The 22072-nt window shown below is 39.7% G+C and overlaps 1 protein-coding gene across 1 annotated transcript in view; it reads left to right on the top strand.

Annotated features, from left to right (window-relative positions):
- Positions 1 to 22072, top strand: part of PAX4 (paired box 4) — a 270253-nt gene that overhangs the window by 188334 nt on the left and 59847 nt on the right. The window contains exons 5-6 of the mRNA XM_085650653.1: positions 3671 to 3761; positions 16290 to 16451. Coding sequence (XP_085506779.1) covers positions 3671 to 3761; positions 16290 to 16451 — 253 coding nt within the window. The remainder of the gene's footprint in view (positions 1 to 3670; positions 3762 to 16289; positions 16452 to 22072) is intronic.

The following is a 22072-nucleotide window of genomic DNA, read 5'->3' as shown; positions in this document are numbered from 1 at the left end:
TTGGCCAGTTTCACATATGCCGTCAATGATAATTTTCCACTGTGCCATCTATTCATGTCAGTTTTGGCTTGTTTGAAAAATGTCTAAATATATGTCCTGAATTTTTTTTTCATATTTTCAGGTTGCCGTTAATGAACTAATGTCGAAAAGGGGAAACAAGGAGCACTAATATGTCACAATTCTCAGATATATTGCTAATCTGGTGTATTAATTATGTATCTGCCAACTTTTCAAATTCTTTGAACATGGTCCTCATGATCTGCAGCAGTATTACCTCTCATTAAAACCCTCAGCAAACCCTTCCTCTCCTTACAACTATGACTCAGTACCTCTTTTTTTTCCTTTTTCACCCAAAACATTGCAGTGCCTAGTTTTTGACCGGTTTACTCTGTATCTCTCCTGTCATAACCTAAAAAAATTCCTTTTAATGTGACTTCTGTGTTCTCTTCTGAGAGCATACAAACATTACCAACTTCATCATAGCAGACAATCACAATTATCTAATAGCCATCATAATACCTTCCGTCTTACTGCCCCATTTGACATAGTTTTATCACCCTACCTTACTTTCCTCCAAGAACATTTTAGAAATCCCCTGCTCTGCCATTAACTTCAATGCTTCTGATCAATCTTTATCAGTTACCAGGAGCTCAAAATCATCCTCTCCCACTGTGCTATCAAATCATGTCCATCAAGTCTGGGTCCATTTTTATTTTCTCTACAAACCATCACTTTTGATGATAACACCTCGTCATTTGGTTCCTCATACCACCGCTATGCTGATGACACTCAAATATGTTTTTCTCAACCTTCTTGCTCCTCCTCTGGTCACTCATTTTGGATTGCCTCGCAGCTAATCACCACAGTAGAGCACTCCAGTCACTTGTCCTGAATTCTTATAATACAGACGTCTTATAATGCTCTTCTTCTACTTCACCCGCCTGTTTACCACTTGCCATCAACCTTCCCCTGACATTGGCCCTCTACCTTGCATATTGGCGTTCTTGTCAATCCTGCTACGTCATTAGAATCATTCATCTTTTCTTTCCCTGCCCCTACATCTCACAACCATAACCTATGTAAAATCCCATCCTTCTTCCCATTCCACAAAGTGAAAGCATTGAGCAATTCTATTATTCTCGGATCTCTTAGTCGCAGCAAAGTGGATTATTCTCACAGTCTGCTCTTGGAACTCCCTAACTACCCCTCTGCCCCACTGAACAGTCAGAAACAAGAGAGCTCTTCGCAATCTTCCAAGGCACACTTTCACTCCTTCAATTCGAACCTCCCTTAAATATTTATCAGCTGACACTGGTTGATATTCTTGCATTTTGCATTACTATGTATGCCTTCCTTTTTGGGATTCTGTATGTATCAAGATTCAGTTTGATGTATCTGCCTGTCTCTACATTGCTCATCCTAGCAAACAAAGTGTACAACACCCTTTGCAAGCTTTAAAGCTGTGTGTCTAAAACCATTTACCTGCTCAGGATGCTGTAAACCAATATAATTCTATTAAAAGCATTTCTGTTTGAAATTGCATGCTACTAAATGAATAAATACAAGAATGGTATTTCAAATGAGTATTTCTCTTTTGTGGTAAGAAGCACATAATCTGTGAAACATGTTACCCTGTAACTTTGCCATTCTTGTGGTTCCCAATCATATTTCTTTATCTGTTTGTAAGATATTTTTGTTTTTAGAATCTGACTGTTCTCTAGAACCGCATTCTGTAATTGAAGCCTTCCACGGATACGGTCTGATAGTTTCATCACCGACACTAGGATCCAGTCTGCATGAATGTAAATAGCATCGATATAATTGGAATATCTGATTACGTGGTGATTAAACCATGCCCACTGTATAAACATCTCCCTAATCACATCTCGCTGTTCTACTGTTTTTTCCTTAAAGTACAGCATTCATTTTAGGACATTCTCACTCCTCATTCTTCATCCCTACTTCTAATCTCTGTTTTCATCCATCATCCCTACTTCTTATCCATCATTCCTACTTCTCATCCCTGCTTCTCATCCCTACTTCTCTTACATCGGATGGACGAGCAATATGGATGAAAAATACGGATGAGAAGTGAGGAATGAGGCTGTACTAACATGGATGCTGTATTAAAGTTTTTTCCCATTGTATCTTCTTCTCATTTTTGATTATTCTAATATCCTTGCTATCGCACCTCTGTATTGGCTTAAATAAGGTCCCTTCGGACTGTATTTTTAGAAATCAATTGTTTCGCACTGGGTGGTTAATAAACTAGCAACTACACTTGCTACATGCCCATTTTTTGCTTGTTTTAGTGTCGCGAGTCCTTGTATATTTCTATGTTTTTATGTTGTCTATAAAACAGTAAACAAAAGACTTATTTAAAAGCTAATATACTTAAACTTGGATCGCCATGATGTGTGTTTCATATTGAACTATCTTTTCCTGAACATAATTTATAAATGTAGGATCTAAAAAATAGACTGATTAACTGTCTGTCTCCTACGGATACAGGCCATCCCTTGAGTAGAGAAATGTATTTCTATTTTAACAGCTGAGTGATCTAACTCTTGCTTTAGTTCTATGTCGCAGTTTATAATTCTGTGTACAGCAGAGTGTAAATATAGTACCTTTAAAGCATTTTATAAAGATGAATTGCTGGGATTATGATTTGATGGATGGTACTCTGCTCTTCAAGGTGAAGGAGGACATTACCTCTGTCATTCTGACAGTCTACCATCCATCAAATTTACAGGTGAAAACTGGCCTAGTGATCATCTATGTACATTGGAAGAAAGCGCTGCTGCTGCACTTTCTTTCTCTGTACAAAATGCTTGGTGGATTGCCACCCTCAATTTTAACATCCAGAAAACAAACTTTTTCAAAGTTTTTGTTATTCAGAAACAAACTCCCAAAGTCTTTTCCTAGAGATGACGGGCAAAAAATAAACATACTATCCATCCAAAATAGGGCAGGTGGTGTAATGTCTTTCTTTGCTAGCTCCTACTCCTTTTTGTATTTGGAGAAAGTTTACATCTATGTAGCCAACAGGGCTCAGTCGACTGAAAACTTAAGGTCCGCCCCTGTCTAAATGAGTCAGGCAGACATAGGGTTTGGAGGACAGGGTACTTCATCATGTTTGCTATGGAGTACACTGTCCACCTAACTCTAATAGTTTGCACTCACATCAAGAGATGGCAGAGCTATGGTACCAACAGCAGGATACCATAGTCATGAAACAGAGTTTTAGATATAAGTAAGTTAGAGCAAAGATAACTGCAGGGAATAAGGAATCACTTATTTGGTATATGGATAATGTTTATATTATATTTTGAAAGTGTTTAGACTTGGGTAACTGAGAGAGTGAGACCCCATATCCTACTTTCAACAGACTGCTTCTATGGGCAAATTGGGAAAGCTCTTCGTGCTTCTTGTTCACTGTCAACTCAAGGAGCATGACAGAGACAGATAATAAGGGAGATGAAAAGCTGTGCACTTGCAAATAGAACTTTTAGCCAGTTCCAGATAATCCATTCACTTCATTGCATTTCACTCTGACATCATTCACTTTACTCTACTACATTCCCTTGTGCTGCTCCAGGAACTTTCATTATCCCTTCCACTATTGTACACCAACCCTTAAATCTTGTAACCTGTGTTCCTTACGCCCTAGGTCTCATCGATAAACAGGATTCTGAGGAACTGGCACATGGACCCAATTCTTTCAGATATTAATAACTGCATGGCAGTTTCTTCTTCACCAGGTATGGCTCGGTTCATATATACGGTGCATAGAATGTAATAAATTGCCAGAAAATCTCCCACCTTCTCAGTAGTCAATCCAACAACAAAATGGGGCTTTATTTGCACAAAGCTGAAAACATGTACTTTCATTTTCTTTATTTCCCCATCTTATCACGTTTGTTAAAGCTGCATTACTACTAAATTGGATTAATAGGGTAGTCTAACATTGCTTTTTTCTTTGCAGGTATGTACATTGAGAGTCTTACATCACAATTAGGGTTTTCATTTTTTTTTTTACCTCACTGACCTTGACTTCACTGGTAAGTCATTTTCTAATTAGAAATTATTTGTTTTAATCTTGTATATGTGTATATGTTTATGTATGTGAAGACGACACACACACCTATATATTCACTAAAAAACTGAAAAACAAAGGTTACTGTGACATTATAGTTGGGTATGGTAATAATATCATCCATTGAAAAAAAAGTAGAAAGGTTAAAGGGATGTTCTAGTTGGGTGAAAATGTCAGTTAAAACAAGTCGTTTTTAAGTGCCCAAAACCACTGAAATTCACCAGTTATAGTTATCTCAAGTAACTGTAACTTGTGCCCTAAAGTAACTAGAACTTGTGCCAGCCATGCACAGTGTTGTCATCAATGATGTAATTTCAGGAGTAGCAGAGAGACCCAGCCAGGAGTGCTTTAAAAAAATATGGTGAGCTCTCCTTGGGTCATGACTCATGGATTTAATAACCCAGGAGACTTAGGGGCATATTAGCATGGTGGGCGGATCGCCACAGCCCGACCGGCAGTGGCGATCCACCCGCCAAAACACCCCGCCGGACGGCCATTTACCCCCGCAACATTAGCATGGCATGGGGTACCGCGGCGGACGTAATGACGCCGTGTGGAAAAGGCCCATAATATGGTGGCGGTGCCTTGCAGGCACTGCCATCCATATTATGATGTGTGCGGTGGAATGCCTTTCCTTGGCGGAGACTCCGCCATGGAAAGGCATGCTGAGTTAACTTTGGGGGCCCATTGCGGGCCCCTGGGGGAGTGGGTGGCTGCACTTGGGGGTACCCATGGTACCACCCTACATCGGCATTCATAAGGTGGCAGGCACCGCACGGTGCCTGTCACGTTGTGCATGCCAATGCACAACATGCATTTTCAACATTGTGGTGGGTGCTGCTTACAGCACCACCCGCCACAATGTTGAATATGCGGGATGCAACCGCCAGGGTGGCGGTCGCATCCTAATTGGCAGTGTGGGACTGCTGCACCACTGGCGGCTGGTCCCAGCACCGCTAGGGTGAGTCCGCCCGCCATCCTAATAGGGGCCTTACTGTTTATAATGTTATTGGGGGTTGCTTCACTTACAGCAGCCCCCCCCCCCCCAACATTAACAAAATGCTTTGAGTGCCCCAACCCCGGCTAGGAGCACCACCAAGCTATAAAAAATGTTTTAAAAGCCCTTGCAGGGCTTTATGGGACGTTACTTGGAAGGAGCAGTGAATAATAAATGAACAGCTCCTACAGCTCATTTATTATTCACATTTTTTATTTATATAATTTGGGTGTTCCTCTGCCCACCCGAGACACCCAGCTCATTAATCATTGTAGGGGGCCACAGGGGGAGCCTCAGCCAAGAACTGGCAATTTTATTTTAAAATGATCAGGGAGGTGGCAAGCGGCCAGAGGGATGGGATCCAGTGGGCCTCCTAGAGGCAATTGCGCTGCCCACTTAGCCCACCACAGGGCTGTTTTATTTTGATTCGCAGGAATCTGCGCTTTTTACTTTTACAATTTTGCAGTGGATTAGTGGATGTACTGCAAATTTGCAGCAAAATTAAACAAAAAATGTTTTTGGCTATGTGCCAAAAATGTGATTGACCATGGACCTTAAAAATGTTTTTGGCCCTGACGACTTATCTCTTTTTGTACCCTTTGAACAGGACTCAGGGCTGAGTCTCAAGTCCTAAGATGGCTGCTGCCACATGATTGTTGATGTGGTAGCAGCCATTCAGATCTCATCTTGAGATTTGTCAGCTCTGTGGATCTTCGGTGTCATGAAGAAAACATATTTTTTTAGCCTTCATTTCTCTAAAACTACTGAATGTATTTACAGCAAATCACAAAAAAACACTCTTTCTAGCTCTCTACCAAATTTCTTGTAATTCCTTTCAGTCGTTTTTGCGGTATCGCTGTTCAATTTTTCTTTGGAAAAATGAACAGGGAAAATGTGTTTTGGGACCTCCTTTTCCTCAGTCCCTGCTTGACAGATCACCCAAAACCTTTCAGGAAGGTGCTGAAGTGGATGAGACTTTAAAAAAAAAAGTATTGTGAAGATTTGTCAAACGGCACCAAAGTTATTAGGAAAGCAAAAAATGCTTTTGCTATGGAAACATGATCCGAACTATAACTACCCAGTGGCGACCGCCACTAGGTAATATATATGTATGTATATATGCGGGAGTATATATGTATAAATAGTTTAACATATGAAAAATATAAACATATACACATATATAGTCTTGAGGACAGATGACTTTAAACTTATCTTAAACTAAAAAAGTTTCAATTCATGTACTCATAATTAATTAATGTAAGTGTTATAATTGATACATGTAAATATTAAATTTAAACATTATGGGGCTCATTGCGGTGTTGGGCGGAAAGCCTTTCCCCCCGACACCGTCTTGGATTTGGGACTGACCGATTTGTGGTCTGTGGTTTCGACTGCCGGATTGCGATGCGACCGAACACTGTTCGTCGGATTCCCATTCTTTCCAATGGGAGCCCGTGTTACACCCAATAACCAGCCGTAACACAGGCTCCTATGGGGAAATAGGGTGTGTGTGTGTGTGGAAAACCCTGCACCATGGTGCCTGCCACTCAGTGCAGAGTTTCACAGAAGATACCCTAGGTACTCCCTCGGCTACCAACCGTAGGCCACGGAGATAAGGTGGCCCACCTAGGGGCCCACAAAGTCACTTTCAGACAGGCTGACGCGGAAAGGCTGTTGGAAACCGACATCGTAATCCAAACGGCGTAAATGCCGTCCATAGGTGATTACGGTGCGGTTCCGACCATCAGAACACTCCGCAAGTCCGTCTGAACCAAGTTGGAATGATCAGCCGGTTTACGTTCCAACTATGAACATTGGAATCGGGCGGTCGGACTGTAAACTGACCGAGTCGGTTGGAAGGGCTCCGACGTGGTCTGGAAGATTCCAACTGTCGGGCGGAGGGTTTCCGCCTGACATCGTAATGAGCCCCTAAATTTTAATAACATTTATTTTCAGTTATTTAATTAACAATATATATTTCAAAAAGCTTTATTAATTTTAAATATAAATATAAAATGTATCTTATATTTAAAAAACAATAAAGTGTAGGTAGAAGACATTACAAATTTAAATATATATTTTTGTAATTTAAGGTTAGTGTTTTAAGGGAGGTAATTACATTTAGGGTTCATGGCCAGCTAGTTTTAGTGGTAGTTTGGAGTTATTATGGTTCCGGGATGGGTAGTGTTTAGGATAGTAAGGAACTTTTAGGGTTCATGGATGGGTACAGGTAAGGGTAGCAAGGAGTTTTTAGATATCAGGGGTTGGGCAGAGTTTAGAATTGTATTTCTTAACTGATATTTTCACCTAACTATAACATCACTTCAATCTTTATTATTTTTGTGAATTTCTAGTTTTTTGGTTTTTTTTAACTTAAAGTAAGATATTATTCCCAGAGCTAACTTTAATGTCACTTTGTAGTTTCAGTGAACCTTGAAGTTTTTTTTAACATAAAGTAAGATTTTATTACACTACCTATTATAATGTTTTTTAAACTTTTGGGTTTTCTTAATGCAAGAGATCATCTTACTACCATATCTAACTATAATGCCCCTGGCCTATGTCAGACAGGCCCTCCATCCAAGCTTACCGGGGATGATTAAACCCAGCCCCCAATGCATGGCCAGCTTATCACAGTATAAAGGGGTGTCCTAGGCAGGAGTACTGGCTTTGCCAGGGGTTCTCCATATGAATATATAAACGGCAGATCTATTGGCTTTGGCAAGGGGTGACCCCATCAATATACAAGGCAAGCCTATTGGCTTAGTCAAAGGGTCAGAGCATCAATATATAAAAAGCAGGCCAATTGATTTTGTCGTAAGATCACAACAACAAATTGGCACTAGAATCGATTAATAACCATAACTTAATACATTCATTATTAATACACAAATGACAATGCCAAATAATAATAATAATAATAATCACACACGTATTTTAAATAAAGCTGTTTAAATTAAACCATGAACATGTGCATAAATCTTTTTTTAATACTCTTCAGACCACATAATTGAGTCATAGGACCAAGTACAATGGGTCCCTGCACTTCAGATGAAGAGTATACAGTTCCAACTCAAAATCCTTCAAAAATGATGGGAAACTCTCCTAGGGTCATGCATTCGATGATCCAGGGACTTACTGCACGTTTAAAAAAATGTTTTTAGGGGGCTCCCTGCAGCTTCCTACAACATTAATTAAATTGCTGATGGTGCTCCTGCCTCTCATTGTGGCATTACAACAGCGGGTAAATGCAAATATAAAGCCCTAGCATGATATGATGGGGCCTGCTGTAGGGACCTCCTCTCAAGAGCAGTGAATAAGCCTCTTTCCTGTTTTTTTGTGGCCTTGCTCCACACCTTTAAAAACATTCTATTTTATTTTGGGCAGGGCATCCATAACTGATCTTTATGTTGGGAAATGCAAGACCCCATGGCTCTGCTAGCTCTCCAGCCAGCACCCATCCTGGGTGCTGAAGGGAGCCAGCACCAGAGCCTTCATTTCTGCTCCTGCAGCGGGAGCAATGCACTGTTCCCTGCCTGTGCTCTTAAAGTAGATTTTGGCTCCCATCCAACGCAAGCCTTTCTACTCCAGCCAGAAGCATGTTTGGGGCGGCCTCGGAGATAAGTTACCAATGGCCAATACTAGCCTCCCATCCCCAATATAGCATGCTTGTGGTGGCCTCAGGGATAAGTTACCCATGGCCAATACTAGCCTCCTATCCCAAAATATATATATATATTTTTTAAAGAATCTTTGTGGAAAGCCCTGGGAGATGGGGTCTCTGGATCAATACCTAGCTCAGGGAGGGGGGGTCTATGCACGCCCATCTCCCAATATGAAATTAAAAAAGTTAATGTGCTGCCCTGGCCCCTGGTCCACCACGTGAAAGACTTTGGTAGAAATGGGTAGCCCCGCCTTTAAAAAAAAAAAACTTGTGGTACTGTAGTACTACCAAGGTACAGGATTTTTAAAAAAGTTTTAGTCTAGGGCAGGGTGTATGGGGTACCCCCCCCCCCCCAAAGCCCAGGGGGCCAGGTTATCCCTACTCTGCCCCTATATGTTATTTAACTTTTCAGGGCACAGGGACTGAGTCCTCATGCCCTAAGATTACTACCAAACATCTTTGTTGATGTTGTTGACAGCCAATTGGATCACATCTTTTGATCTGGCGGTCCTGAGGTAGTCCCTTGGCACTAAACCACTATAAATCTTGAACCTCAATTTCTTAAAAACTAATGAACAGATTTACACCAAATCACAAAAAGCAATCTTTCTGGATACCACATTTAGCAGAAAGCTAAATTATTTGTATTCTGTTGAACTGTTTTTTCGGCGTCATCTAATTTTACCTAAGGAAATTGCATAGGGAAGAAGCATTTTGGGGCCCCTCTTTTTCTCAGCCCCGGCTGGATGGATCATGCTAAAACTTTCCAGGATTGAGCTGAGGTGGATGAACTTTTTTATTTTATTTCGTGAAGCTTCATCACGTGGCGCCACAGCTATTAGCAAAACCAAAAATGCGCTTCTTATGGCATGTCTGACCTAACTATGACTACACAGTAGCGACCACCACTGTGTAATTATATATGTATAATTATAAATATATAAGCAAAGTGTGATTTGGCAGGTGGTGTGGGAATGTAAGTTGCAGGCTCATTCCCATCAGGTAGCCATGGAATGGCAGAGAATTTCACATGTTTATTTATTATCTTTACCCTATTCATCAGATTATAAAGACACTCCCCCTCAAACAGGCATTTTTTACCTGCAGAATGATCCCCTCACACACGCTTGCTCACAAGCATCACCACACTATAGAAACCTCAGTGGCGTAGCTAGGGAGGGGGCAGTCCGCACCGGCTGCACTAGTTTTGGGGGCAGCGGCCTCCTCCTGCTCCTACCTGGCGTCTCGGGTTGGCAATCGCCCCCTCTACATTTCGGCAATCGCGGGGGGCCAGCACCCTCCGGCTCTTCATTGGATGAGGTCACTGCAGGGCGGCAAAATCAGGGACCGGCATGGGCGGCCATAAGGCTAGCAAGCTACTAGAAACCTACTTCCTCAAATGCACACACTATCCTATAGACATGTACACTCAAAGATATCCCATACAGACACCCACCTTCCATTAAACCACCTCACTCAGACAAACTGTTACACAGACTTCTCATAATAACAACTTGTACAAAGAGATCTCACATAGGCCTCCTTTGCACTTTCACTGCTATCACAGATCCCCTCTTTCAAAGGCAATGAATGGTACAAGCAGAGCTCGAAAACTCAAAGAGGCAAATACTGCCATGTCTCTGAGCTCTGCTTTCTCTGGTCCATACACTAACTCGGAGATTTTTAAAGTTAATGTAAAAAAAAGCATATCCCTTCTATATCAGCACAGTGCAGAAAACTGGATCGTGATACTACTCCTTATGTGATAAAAAATATGTAATTGAATAAGTAAACATTTCATTTTTAGCACAACATGATGCATAATTATATTTAATGTGGGTGTTTTGCTTCTTTATTAGAATAAATAAAGGTCTACTATAGTTTTTGCAAAATTACCTGTTTATAATTTATCAAAACTATCCGAGGAAAGGCACATATACTTTGGGAGATAAAGTGATTTGCCAGAGGTCATATAATTTGAAGAGAAGTGGAAGCAGTGGTTGGAATTTGAGCCTTCTCTCTCCTGAGCGCACTGCTTAAAGACTTGATCGTGTCTCTTTAGTATATTTTGCATGACAAAGTTTTGCCATGTCGGTAAATCTTTCTTATATGTAATTGTTTTATAGGCATACCAAAAATGAAAACAATATACAATATATTACATGTATATTCCAGAGTTTTAAAATGGATATTGCAAAGCCAGTGTTAACACAATCCCCGCCAATGACCTATAGGAAAGAGGGAACAACTTCCTGTCATCGACTAATCGGGTGCCACCTCGAGTGAGGTCCGTAAAAACAAACTGAGGTGGAACATCTATGGTGCCTAGACTTTCTCTTGTTTGCCGTGGTCCCCTCCAGCATGATAAATATGGCCTTCCATCACCATACTAGAGTTTATGTTGCAAGTCTGCACCCCAGTGTCAAGTGCTCTTCAGGCCTGTGCTGTATCAATCTTGCTAACGAACAGTCCCATGTTAGTGAACAATTCAGTAAGTATTCCGAGAGTTCAAGATCCCCCAGCAAATCCAGGGAGACAATTTACAAAATAAGTCTCCACTCAAGCACTTCATGGAGGACCTTGGTTACCTAACCCCAGAAGCCCTGAACCACTGTCTGTAAATCTCGATGTGAGTGTCACATCAGTATTCTTTGTCTTCATTTTTATGTGCTGTTTGACACCCATACAAATATGTCTTATAGGCATATGCCTGGTATTTGCTTAGTTATTACAACAAAATACCTCATATCAAATGGCACAACGGTTTTTGGCCTAAAACAACAGTAACATGCCTCAGCATTGATGTCAGAAGACTAGGTGGCAATACTCAACTTCACAGTTCCCCAGTATGGAGCAAGATGTTAATAATGTCTCAAAAATATTATCTAACACAATCATTATCATAAATATATTGTGGTGACAAGAACATTGTGGTTCAGAAGAATGCAGGCAGGAATAAGTTGTTTTTAATATTTTTTTATTATTGTTGTATATAATATCGATTCTGTAATGTTTATTGGTGTGTTTTAAGTTATTAATGTTAGTTATCTGTATTTTTTTGTATTGGTTTTATAGTTTTGGTAATATTTTTAAAGTTTTGTTTTTTAGTTTATTTTAGTTTTAGCTTATTGCCAGGTTTTTGCATTTGAAGGGAAGTAGAGTGGTAAGATATTTTGATATTTTTACCCTTTTTGACAATTTTTTATATTTCAGTAGGTAAATAGATTATTAATTATGTAGATTATAAAAGAGAACCCAACGGCAGGCTTATAGATCGGCACCTCACGCTTGTTTCATTAGTATCAAGTCCTGTGCACTCAATCTCCAGCAGCAGCCGTTGTGTGGTGCCTCTGGGTTCCAGATCCTTAACTGATAAATCAAATGGGGGTGCGCCAGGTAATTAAGTCCAAACACTCTTGTAGTTTCGAAACCTTTATTTGTACTTATTCTTTTTCATTAGCACATACAGCTTAAACAATGTGTTCCGTTCCAACAGTTGGAACTTCATCAGCGCTTAAGAAACTGTGTCATCTAATTCCTTTTTCTACGACAGTCAGTGTAGTTTCACTAACTTATTGCGCCAGATGAATTGGGAATCCCAAGGGCATCATCATGCCTGTAAATGAAAATCCTCGTAAGTGTTCCTGTATGTTCAACGTCCACGCGTAGATGAACATACAGGAACTCTTACAAGGGTTTTCTTAAGCCCTGACGAAGTTCCAACTGTTGGAACGAAACGCGTTGGCTGACCTGTATGTGCTGATGAAAAAGAAAAAAGAATAAGTACAAATAAAGGTTTTGACTTCATTACCTGGTGCACCCCCATATGCTTAATCAATTATGTAGATTATGTAAATGTTACATTATCTCATTACTATTTCAAAAAGTAATCTAATGTGTTCTATTGGTTAATTAGATCATTAGTTATGTCAACATTTAATTAATTCATTATGTAATGATTTCTTTTAAATTGTTATTTCTTACTTATTTTAATTTAATTAACATTCATTGATTTATTTTAATGTGTTGTGGTTTAGTTCTGTAAAAGATTTCCTATTTCTTTGAATGTTTTTGTTGTCATTTTATTTTTTTAGTATCGTTTCACATTTTTGGGGGCTGTTGGGATTGTAGGGGAGTAGGTTAGGAAGTGTTTTTACTGTAATATGCCTTAATATTTGTAATTGGTAAATGTTTAAATTGGTAACTTTTTTTGATAAGTTCATTCTTAAAATATTTATTAAATGCATTTTTAGAATGTAGACTTTGGTTGTGTTTATAGAAATTATTTTTAAATGTAACTGATAAAGAATATTTTATTTAATATTTTTCAATTTTGTATTCTTTTTTTAAAGATATTTTACTTTCCTTATTCTTTCTTAGTTTGTAGTAGGATCTGACCCTCCAAAGTTCAACACTTTTCAAACCTGGACCACCTAGTCCAAGCTTTCCCTACTGTGGCTTATGTTGGGAATAGTACATTTCACCCCTCCAAAACGCAGGACTTTCCCTACTGTTGCTTAAGTTGGAATGGGAATAGTAAATCTGACCATTCCAAAATTCAACATTTTCTCTAAAGTTGCTTAGATTGGAGTGAGATAGTTAAGCAACAGTAAAGAAAGTGTTGGATTTTGGAGGGGTCAGATTAAGTTGGAGTGGGAATGATACATCAGACCCCACCAAAGTCAAATGACTTCCCTGATGTTGCTTAGGCTGAAGTGGGAACAGTAATCTGACATCTCCAATGTTCAATACTTTCACAAACTTGCTTGAGTTGTTGCGGATATAATACATCTGGCCCCTCCAAAGTCCAGTGTTGTTCATACTGCTGCTTAGATTAGAGTGTGAATAGTAAATCTGACCCATTCAAAGTCCATTGTGTTCTCTATTGTTGCTTACATTGCTGTGGGAATAGTACATTTGATCCCTCTAAAGTCCAATGGTTCCCCTACTGTTCTTTAGGTTGGAGCAGGAATAGTAAACTTTGCCCCGCAATAGTCCAATGCTTTCCCTACTGTTGCATATGTTGGAGTGGTAATAGTAAATCTCACCCATCCAAAGTCCAAAACTTTCATCAGTGTTGCTTAGGTTGGAATTTAAATATTAAACCTGCCCCCCTCCACGCTAAACTCTTTACCTACTGCTGATTAAGTTGGAATGGGATTAGTAAATCTGACCCCGTTTAAAGTCCAACATTTTCTCTACTGATCCTTAGATTGGAGTTGGGAATAGTGCATTTTATGCTCCTAAGACATTCAAAAAATGGGCTTAGTGTTTTATTTTATGGAGTTTAATTGCTTGATTGATATTTATTTCAAAATATTTGTTTATAATTTTTGGATTTAGAATTTGAAATATGTTTCCGTTTTTGTTGAAGATATATCTCTGTTTATTCATTGGTGCGATTTGCTTTATATTATTATTTCTTAATTTTAGTTATTTTTTTTGCTACGTCTAATATAATTGTTGTGATTTTATTTTACAGTATATTTATTTAGTAGTTGAATATTTTTATTTATTAACTTTTTGGAGTAACATGAGTTTTAATAGTATGTTTGTAAAACCAAATGCATATGTTAATAATGATATTGTATAATTTTATTTTAATTTCAGTTTTAATTGTAAATACATTTTATTTATATTTTGATTTTTTTAAATTCATATTAATTATTATAAGTATTTGAATACATTTGTTTAAAAAACCACTAAATTATATATTGCTTATTATATATTTGTTCCCTTATTTAAATTTGTTTAAAGCATTCTACATTTTTAAAATAATTATTACTTTTAATTCAACATTTTTTACATATAGTTATATATATATAAATAAATATTGATATATGGTATTTTGCTTTTTTATGATAATTCCAACTACTTTAAAATATATAAATATATTTTCCTTTATATTCTCACTTCTTTTGTGGAATATATTGTAAGCACGCAAACTTGATATTTAGGGCCATAATATTTTTGCCATGATATTTGTGCACTGTGATATTTTTTACATGGATATTATGTAACTGAAGTTCCCAGACTCCATGGTGCCCCCCGCCCCCCTTCAAGGGCATCATACATGCTGCAGCACACCTCATTAAGGACCTAAAGAAATATGATCACATCACCCCCACTCTGACTTCCACTGGCTCCCCTTGCCTGCCTGCACCATCTTCAAAAGTGGCTACATGCTTAATGGAACCCCTGTGTATCTGGCTGACAAGCTCACAATCGCCAGTGCTCTCGGCACACTTGCTGCCAGGAAACCATCAGTCTGGAGACAAAGAAGTGCAGAAATTCAAAAAAGAACACTACATAAAAATGCAAGAAAATTCCACTTTTGCTTTTAGAAGCAAGCTACCTCTCCTATCACTCATTGTCTGTATCTTTGCCTTTGACCCTATACAGCACTCCGCTGCCTTTTGGCTAAGATCATGCCATAGAGATACCACTTGCAGATTTACATACATGCATACATACATACACTGTCTTCCAGTAGTCAACTTGTTCTTTAAAACTCTATCTTTTTCTACATAACACCAATGTTAGTAAGCTTCTTTCCCTAGTGGTATTGCATGTCTGTGCACCTTGAATGAGTTTTTCCATAAAAGCCTCCTTCTTCAAGCAGTTGTTGGTAGGTACCTCTATATGCTAATGCATGATGAAGAGAGGCAATTGGATAAGTGATGCTTGTTAGACAATTTTAGTTAAAAAACTATTAATATTTTTTTTTTACTATATGTCAAAATACACACTGCAGAGATTCACAGATACATGAACAACAAGGTTCCAAATAGGCTGCCACAAAAGTTACAAAATCATACTTAGGGTCTTATTCTGATGCGGTTAGGAAGGCCTCATAATGGCATTTACTCCATCCAAATCGGATCGGGAATGTGTCTTTCCAACCGCCTCTGAAAGGTTTCTAACCGACCGAGTACGATGCGAGTTAGGCGTTAGGAATATCCCAATCCGAACCCGACGGCATTTGGAATAACCGAGCCGTACGGAGCAGAATTGTACATCTCTATGGTCTCGATGGGTCGCGTTTCCAAACTACCCAGTACGATGCTGGATTTGGACAGCCTTTCCGAATTGTGCTGTCCGACTCAAATCGGGAGTCGGAATCAGACTTTGGGGGCCCGTAGTGGGCCCCCCCTGCACCTGGAGTCTTCCCAATCGGGCCTGTGGGGGTACCATGGGTCTTCGCTTACCAGCCATGCACAGTGTGGCAGGCACCAGGGGGTGCCCGCCACAGGGTGCCAGATTTTCCCCAGCCACCCCTTTCTTCAATTAGAGCCTATGCATTTGGTCGGAACAAAGGCTCCCATTGAGGTCAATGGGAGTCCAACCAAATCATATCTGGAAGCATCCGGATGCATTGTACTGATCGGTTGGACTCTCCCGATCGGATTCGGTAGGAAACCATTCCCAAACCCATTTGGTCGGGAAGCTTTCCAAACCGCATCAGAATCGGGGTCTTAATGTAAAGAATTACAAAAACTTGGTATGTTTATTATGCTTTAAATCTTTTACAGAATCTCCACAAGCAGCAGCAAGATGCAAGACTCTAGAAGAGGACACGTCTCTGGACTGTGCCCAAAGAGGCTCTGATCTTTCACCCAAGGCCACAGAATTGAGTAGCACACAACGGAACAGAACAGTCTTCTCTCAAGAGCAGTGTGAAATTCTAGAAAAAGGTGCTTGGTAAATGTTCCTTAATAATTCCAAGGGAAGGGGCGGGAGGTGTCCATCTGCACCTCTTATCAATTGATGGCAAAGAAATGTAAACACAAATTGTTGTCTACAATCTTGATGAGTCACTTTTGCATAGAGTTTGTAATCTATGCAAGATAGATCTTTCATATGAGCAAATGCTATCTCCTTTACCAAGACCCCAGTATACTATCATCTCTCCCACCAACCATGGGCAATAGTTCTGCTAATCTCATCAAAGTCTTGGGGAAAAAGCAGCAATTTTACTTTTGTTGAATGTTTCCATGGAAATGATTTGATTATGCATTTTTTTGTAGAATTTAAGTGAAGGGCAGCTTAAAATTACTAATGTCTGTAAGTACTAAAACAACTCATACTTCATCACTTCTCTCTCCTCTGTGCCACTTACCCTATCAGGGGGCAGCTGGTTTGCCTACTATTTTGAAATATAAAATCAACCAACTCAAAGACTGAAAAAAGAAAATTAGAAAGTACTAAAATAATCAATTTTTTGTATTGAAAAGCAGCTTATTTCTAGAGTTGGTAAAATATGTCACCTCTCTCCAAGTCTTAACAAAGTAGATCTGTTGTCCTGAGAGCAGAGTTGGATACCTTAAGCAGCCCAACTCTAAAGCTATTGAATTGTTATACAAAGTTTATTGGAAACACATGTGACTAGTAGAATAACTGTTTTATCTGAAAGATATTAACTTTCTGCACTGTGGGTTTATTCGCAATGAAATGGTGGGGAACTATTTATTTTTTCATGTTCTGAATCGGTTGAACGTGTTCTTTGAGTTTTAATCTTCAAGATGTGTATGCTTCTACAGGTCCAATCATTTGTAACTTCTACTTATGGTTTTTAAGGGGGGGTGTGGGGGCTAGTTTGCTCTTTGAGGCCTATCTCTTTCATTTGTATATTAGACTATATGATAGTCATTAGGGCCTGACTGGGAACCCAAAGCAGCCCTGGCAAGTTTTGTCAGACCAGCGCCTGTACCGGGCATAGCGAGCACTGCGAGAAAGCCTGACCACTACAAGAGGTGTTGGGGGAGGGGGGTCTCCCCCCAGGAAAACGTGGGCAAAAATGGTGTATTCTGCAACATATTTTTTATTATCTATTCAATTGTATTTGTTTTTAAAGAATAGTAAGGATACGGCACCAGGATACGGTAATCTTCAATGATTCCCTCACTATCACCCTCCAACAGCCTTCCATCTCTTCATAGCATTCTTTCACATATATTTAATTTGTTTTATAGTGCCTTTACTACTAGTGTAGGGTGTCCAAGCATTTTAAATCACACACATACACAGACAATCATACGTGTGTAAATCAGTGATTAGCAAATGTTACATAAGACAAAGGGGACTACAAGGTGTAGGATTCAAATGTCATCCATATTGGTATGCATTTTTTACGAGTGCTTAGTCTGGAAAGCACAAATTCAGGATTCAGAACGGAACACAGTGGTTAGGGTTGACTTTACTAATGAAAGACTGGGAAAAAACATAACTTTCTCAGCTAGATCACAATTATAACTGATGAACTGCACAGTAACAAAAGGATCTCTGTGACAAAAGCGGTAACCTACTGACCTATGCACATAAAATACTGTTCTGGGATCAGCATTGTACACGCTCTTTGCAGCAGGGATATTAACCCTCTGTGCTATCTTAGATGAGGCAAAACTGCCACTAGACAAAACTCTGAAACATCTCCAGCAATTACATTAATCATCATAGTTATATTGTTGCCTGAAAAGTGTTGGATGTACAAGGAAATCTGCAGGTTTTTTTTTTTTTATTGCTGCACTGCTACAAAACCGGCCTCCAGTAAAGAAAGCGGCCTCCCACACATCCAGCCTCCCAGGGAAACGCCTGTTGCCTGGTATGGCCAGTCCAGCCTTGATAGTCATTAGGCTCTTGTTCACATTCTCTTCATTGCTGTATTGCTAGTAAGAGGCCAGTTGCTGTTTTTCCTTATAATCTAGGGTGCTCTTTTGTTGTGGAATGGTGTGGACCATGGTATCTTTTTGACCTTCTCGGGAGTCCGACCTAGTAGAGCTGATGGGGTGAATTTGGTTGGTCTTTGTGATCGTGCCTTCTGGAATTCTTATGATTGAATGATGGACACCATTGGCTCTTTTGGGCCATTTTAATGGAAGGCATTTAAAAATGGGAGGCCTCTGACCCATGTTGGTTCCACTCTCTGGGGGGAGGGGGTGAAAGGTTGTAGGTCTTTGTGGCATCACTATCTGAAACGCTACCCATTGCTATTAAAATGTAGGTGGCAAATGTCACATAGAACGACCATGCCTTTGAAATTAGTTGGTTTTGAAGCTTGAGAGGCAACTGATGTTTTGTCTTTTCCCCCACCATCCACTTTCAGAACTCTTCCTTATGTATTTGAGTGGTGGAAAGACATTGCCTCTTGAGGGCTTTACCCTCTGATTTGACCTCTTTGGTCCTGAATGGTGGCTGATCACTTCTTTGCAGCCAATTGCCCCTTGCTTTGCGGCATACTCTCCTTTAGGAGCCAATTTGTCCTTTAAAATTTGTTGCAAGCAACAAAACAAGTTTACAAGCTTTCTGCTCTCACTGGAATCTTCATCCAGACCTTTTTGGATACAACTGTTCTCTACATTATGAGACCATTCACAATCTGTTTGTCATTAAACATAACACGTATGTGCTCGATGTAATGTCATTCCTTTAGGCATCTTTCTTTAAATTACCATTTTTAAGGTATTTTTCTAACAGTACGTCAGAATCTTTGTATATGCGTTAAAATTCTTGGAGCCTTGAGAAAGTATTTGAATTTAAAATGAATCAATACAAGTCCGAATTGCTACACTTAACACCTGTCAAAAGAGGAAAGGCCACAAATAGCCACAACCTGCATCTTCAGATAGGCTAGCAGATCATAGGTACTTTAGCTTGAACATCACAAGCAAAGTAGACATGTGCAGTGGGGTGAACATGCCAGATCAGTGGAGGAAAATCAAAGGCAACTATCTCTGCATCTCATTGCTAGACTGGATACCTTTTCTCAAAATATGCATCCTACCTTTCTTCTTTATCTATTCCAGTGTCTTTTGGTCCTCATCTCCGAGGAATAACTTAGAGCACTGTAAAGTGACTTAATTCCCTTTATCTGGGCAGGTAAGAAAGCTAGTCTGAGCGCCAAACCTGTAAACGTCATGCAAGATAGAGGGCGGCACGGATGTCCAGACATTATAGCTTATTACGAGCAGCCCATGTTAGAGTTATTGTAGAGTGGACCATTACTGAAACAGAAATGAAATGGTTAGCCATGGTTAACCCTTGGGGACCTTCATTGGTTAATGTAATCCTAAAACCTCTAATTGCTTATATTTTTCCATGCCAGACAAAACAATATTGGATAGCTGGGACAAAACCGGAAGGGAGAAATTACTTTTCCCTTTGCTTAACACACCAATTCATGATAATTTGTAATTTGCCCAGCACTTTAGGCAGATGTATTCAAACGGTGGATGGAGAGAGTGTTGCACAATATCAGATATGTTTAAGCAGTGAGAAATCAAACCCTTTGATCACTGTAAAAAAAGAGTTGAAAGCTCCAGAGAAAGGGATTTCAGTTCTTTCAGGTAGGGCCCTGGCTTTTGCACTCCACATATATACTGCCAGGAGAGTTGACTCCAATGGAGAAATATGTAAGAACTCACTTGGGATTGAGAGCATTAGGCATTTATAAAAATGTGAATTTCCGGTTGGCTCGCCTTGGAAAGTTCAAGAAAGGTGTTCTGACGCCTAAATAAGGAGATTTTGGAAAAGACATGGGGGGATCATGGATGGACATACACAGAATTTACAAGCATATTCTGTGGAGTCTGCTTGGAAAGTATTATATCAATGGTAGGTATCACCAGAGATAATACACCAAATACAACAGACTTTGTCTACGGGGAGATGCATGAGGGAAAAGCAATACATTTTTAGTGGGATTATCCACTTATCTCTTTCTTCTGGAAAGAAGTACTAAGCCACCTAAAATAAGTTCTGGGCTACAAAATTCCTTTTGCCTCGGGGTTAACCATAGTAGGCTTGCCTGGTGAAAACTTTGATCTCACCAACAACCACAATACATTATTACCATGGCACATGTCTGTGTCAGCCAGAAACGTAATAGCTCTTTACTGGAATAGAGCCCACCACCAAACCTTGCCAATGGTTCAGAAAACGTTGGCAAATAAAGGCCCTTGAGAAACGAACCCATTGCCTATACCCCACCGAAAAACAATACCCTTTTGAAGCATATTGTAAATGTGAACTTTTGAGACTAAGGAGCTTACAACTGTTTGCATGATCTGCTATTGTTTGTCATTGAAAGCCTTTTTATTGGACACACTGGGGGAGGTCCCAATGTCACTTAAAAGTGTTACATTGATAAGCTGAATACTGCGTTTGCAAAATACTACTTATTGAGATACCCAGGAAGGGAGGAAAGAGGGAAGAGATGGGTACTTAAACCTTTAGTGTCGTATATTTCTTGTTGCAATCTAACAGTAGTATTGAAAACATTTAAAAAAATACAGTATAGTAAAAATAACTTAGGAGCCCGATAAACAATAATTAGGTAGTTTGCAATTTGCAACCCCCTCTGAATGGCCTGCAAAGGACAGCAAACATCCCTGCACTTCCTTTCAGAAACTGGTAACGTTTTTCTAAAAGCTGCCCGTGTCAATTAAAGGAACAGGTGCAGTTTAAACAAAATGTTAACCGTTTCAGAAAACAACGAAGGGGAGGATATCACCTACATCATTCCCAAAGGGGAAGCTGCCCCATGGGGTGAGATCCCCCCTTGTGATTTAGTTATGACCCCCCAACTCGGGTGTTGGTCAGTGATCAATGGTTTGCGCTCACAACTGCAGTCACAAACCATTGATACATTCTTTCTGAATCGCAAATAGGAGTTGAAGGGCCTTTTATTTGCGGTTCAGAAAGGGTCGCACAATTTCTTATACAAGCCAGGAGTCTTTTCAGGGTTGTAAAAGTGCTTTATTACACTGTGAAAACTCCTTTTGCTGCTGCAATAACTGTGATTTTGTAAATGTCAAGGTTTAAGAATGCAAAAGGTTTTGTATATCTGGCCGATGGTTATTTCCGTAAAAGAAGTAATCTTTATTGCAGAAGTATTATAGGAGCTAAAATACCTTAAACACACTCCCACATTTTTATAAAATATTTAAGAAATAAGCATTTCTAAAAACACCCAGGGGGGGTATTCTCAAGGAAGTGGCGGTGAGAGGTGTTGGCCTCCTTGACTTAACGCCTCTCACCGCCACTTCGGAAACGCGAGGCTGCACCCTATTTTCAAGAATGTGGTGCAGTCTGGCGATCCCCCTGCGATGGCGCTAACTTTCACGACTCGGCACCAACGCAGACATCCTTGCACCAGAGTGCAAGGGTGTCTGTGCAGGGAAGGGTTGTTTATGTACAGGAAGGAGCCCCTTCCTGCACATAAACAATCCTACAATACCATTTTGTAACTTTCACGTGTGCTGCGTCGTGGGACACCTTTTTTTTATTTTATTTTAATTTTTTACCAACTGTAGGTTGC

This window comes from Triturus cristatus, chromosome 4_1, assembly GCF_964204655.1.
Source record: "Triturus cristatus chromosome 4_1, aTriCri1.1, whole genome shotgun sequence".
NCBI classification, from domain to species: domain Eukaryota; kingdom Metazoa; phylum Chordata; class Amphibia; order Caudata; family Salamandridae; genus Triturus; species Triturus cristatus.
This window is presented reverse-complemented; position numbering and strand designations above follow the sequence as displayed.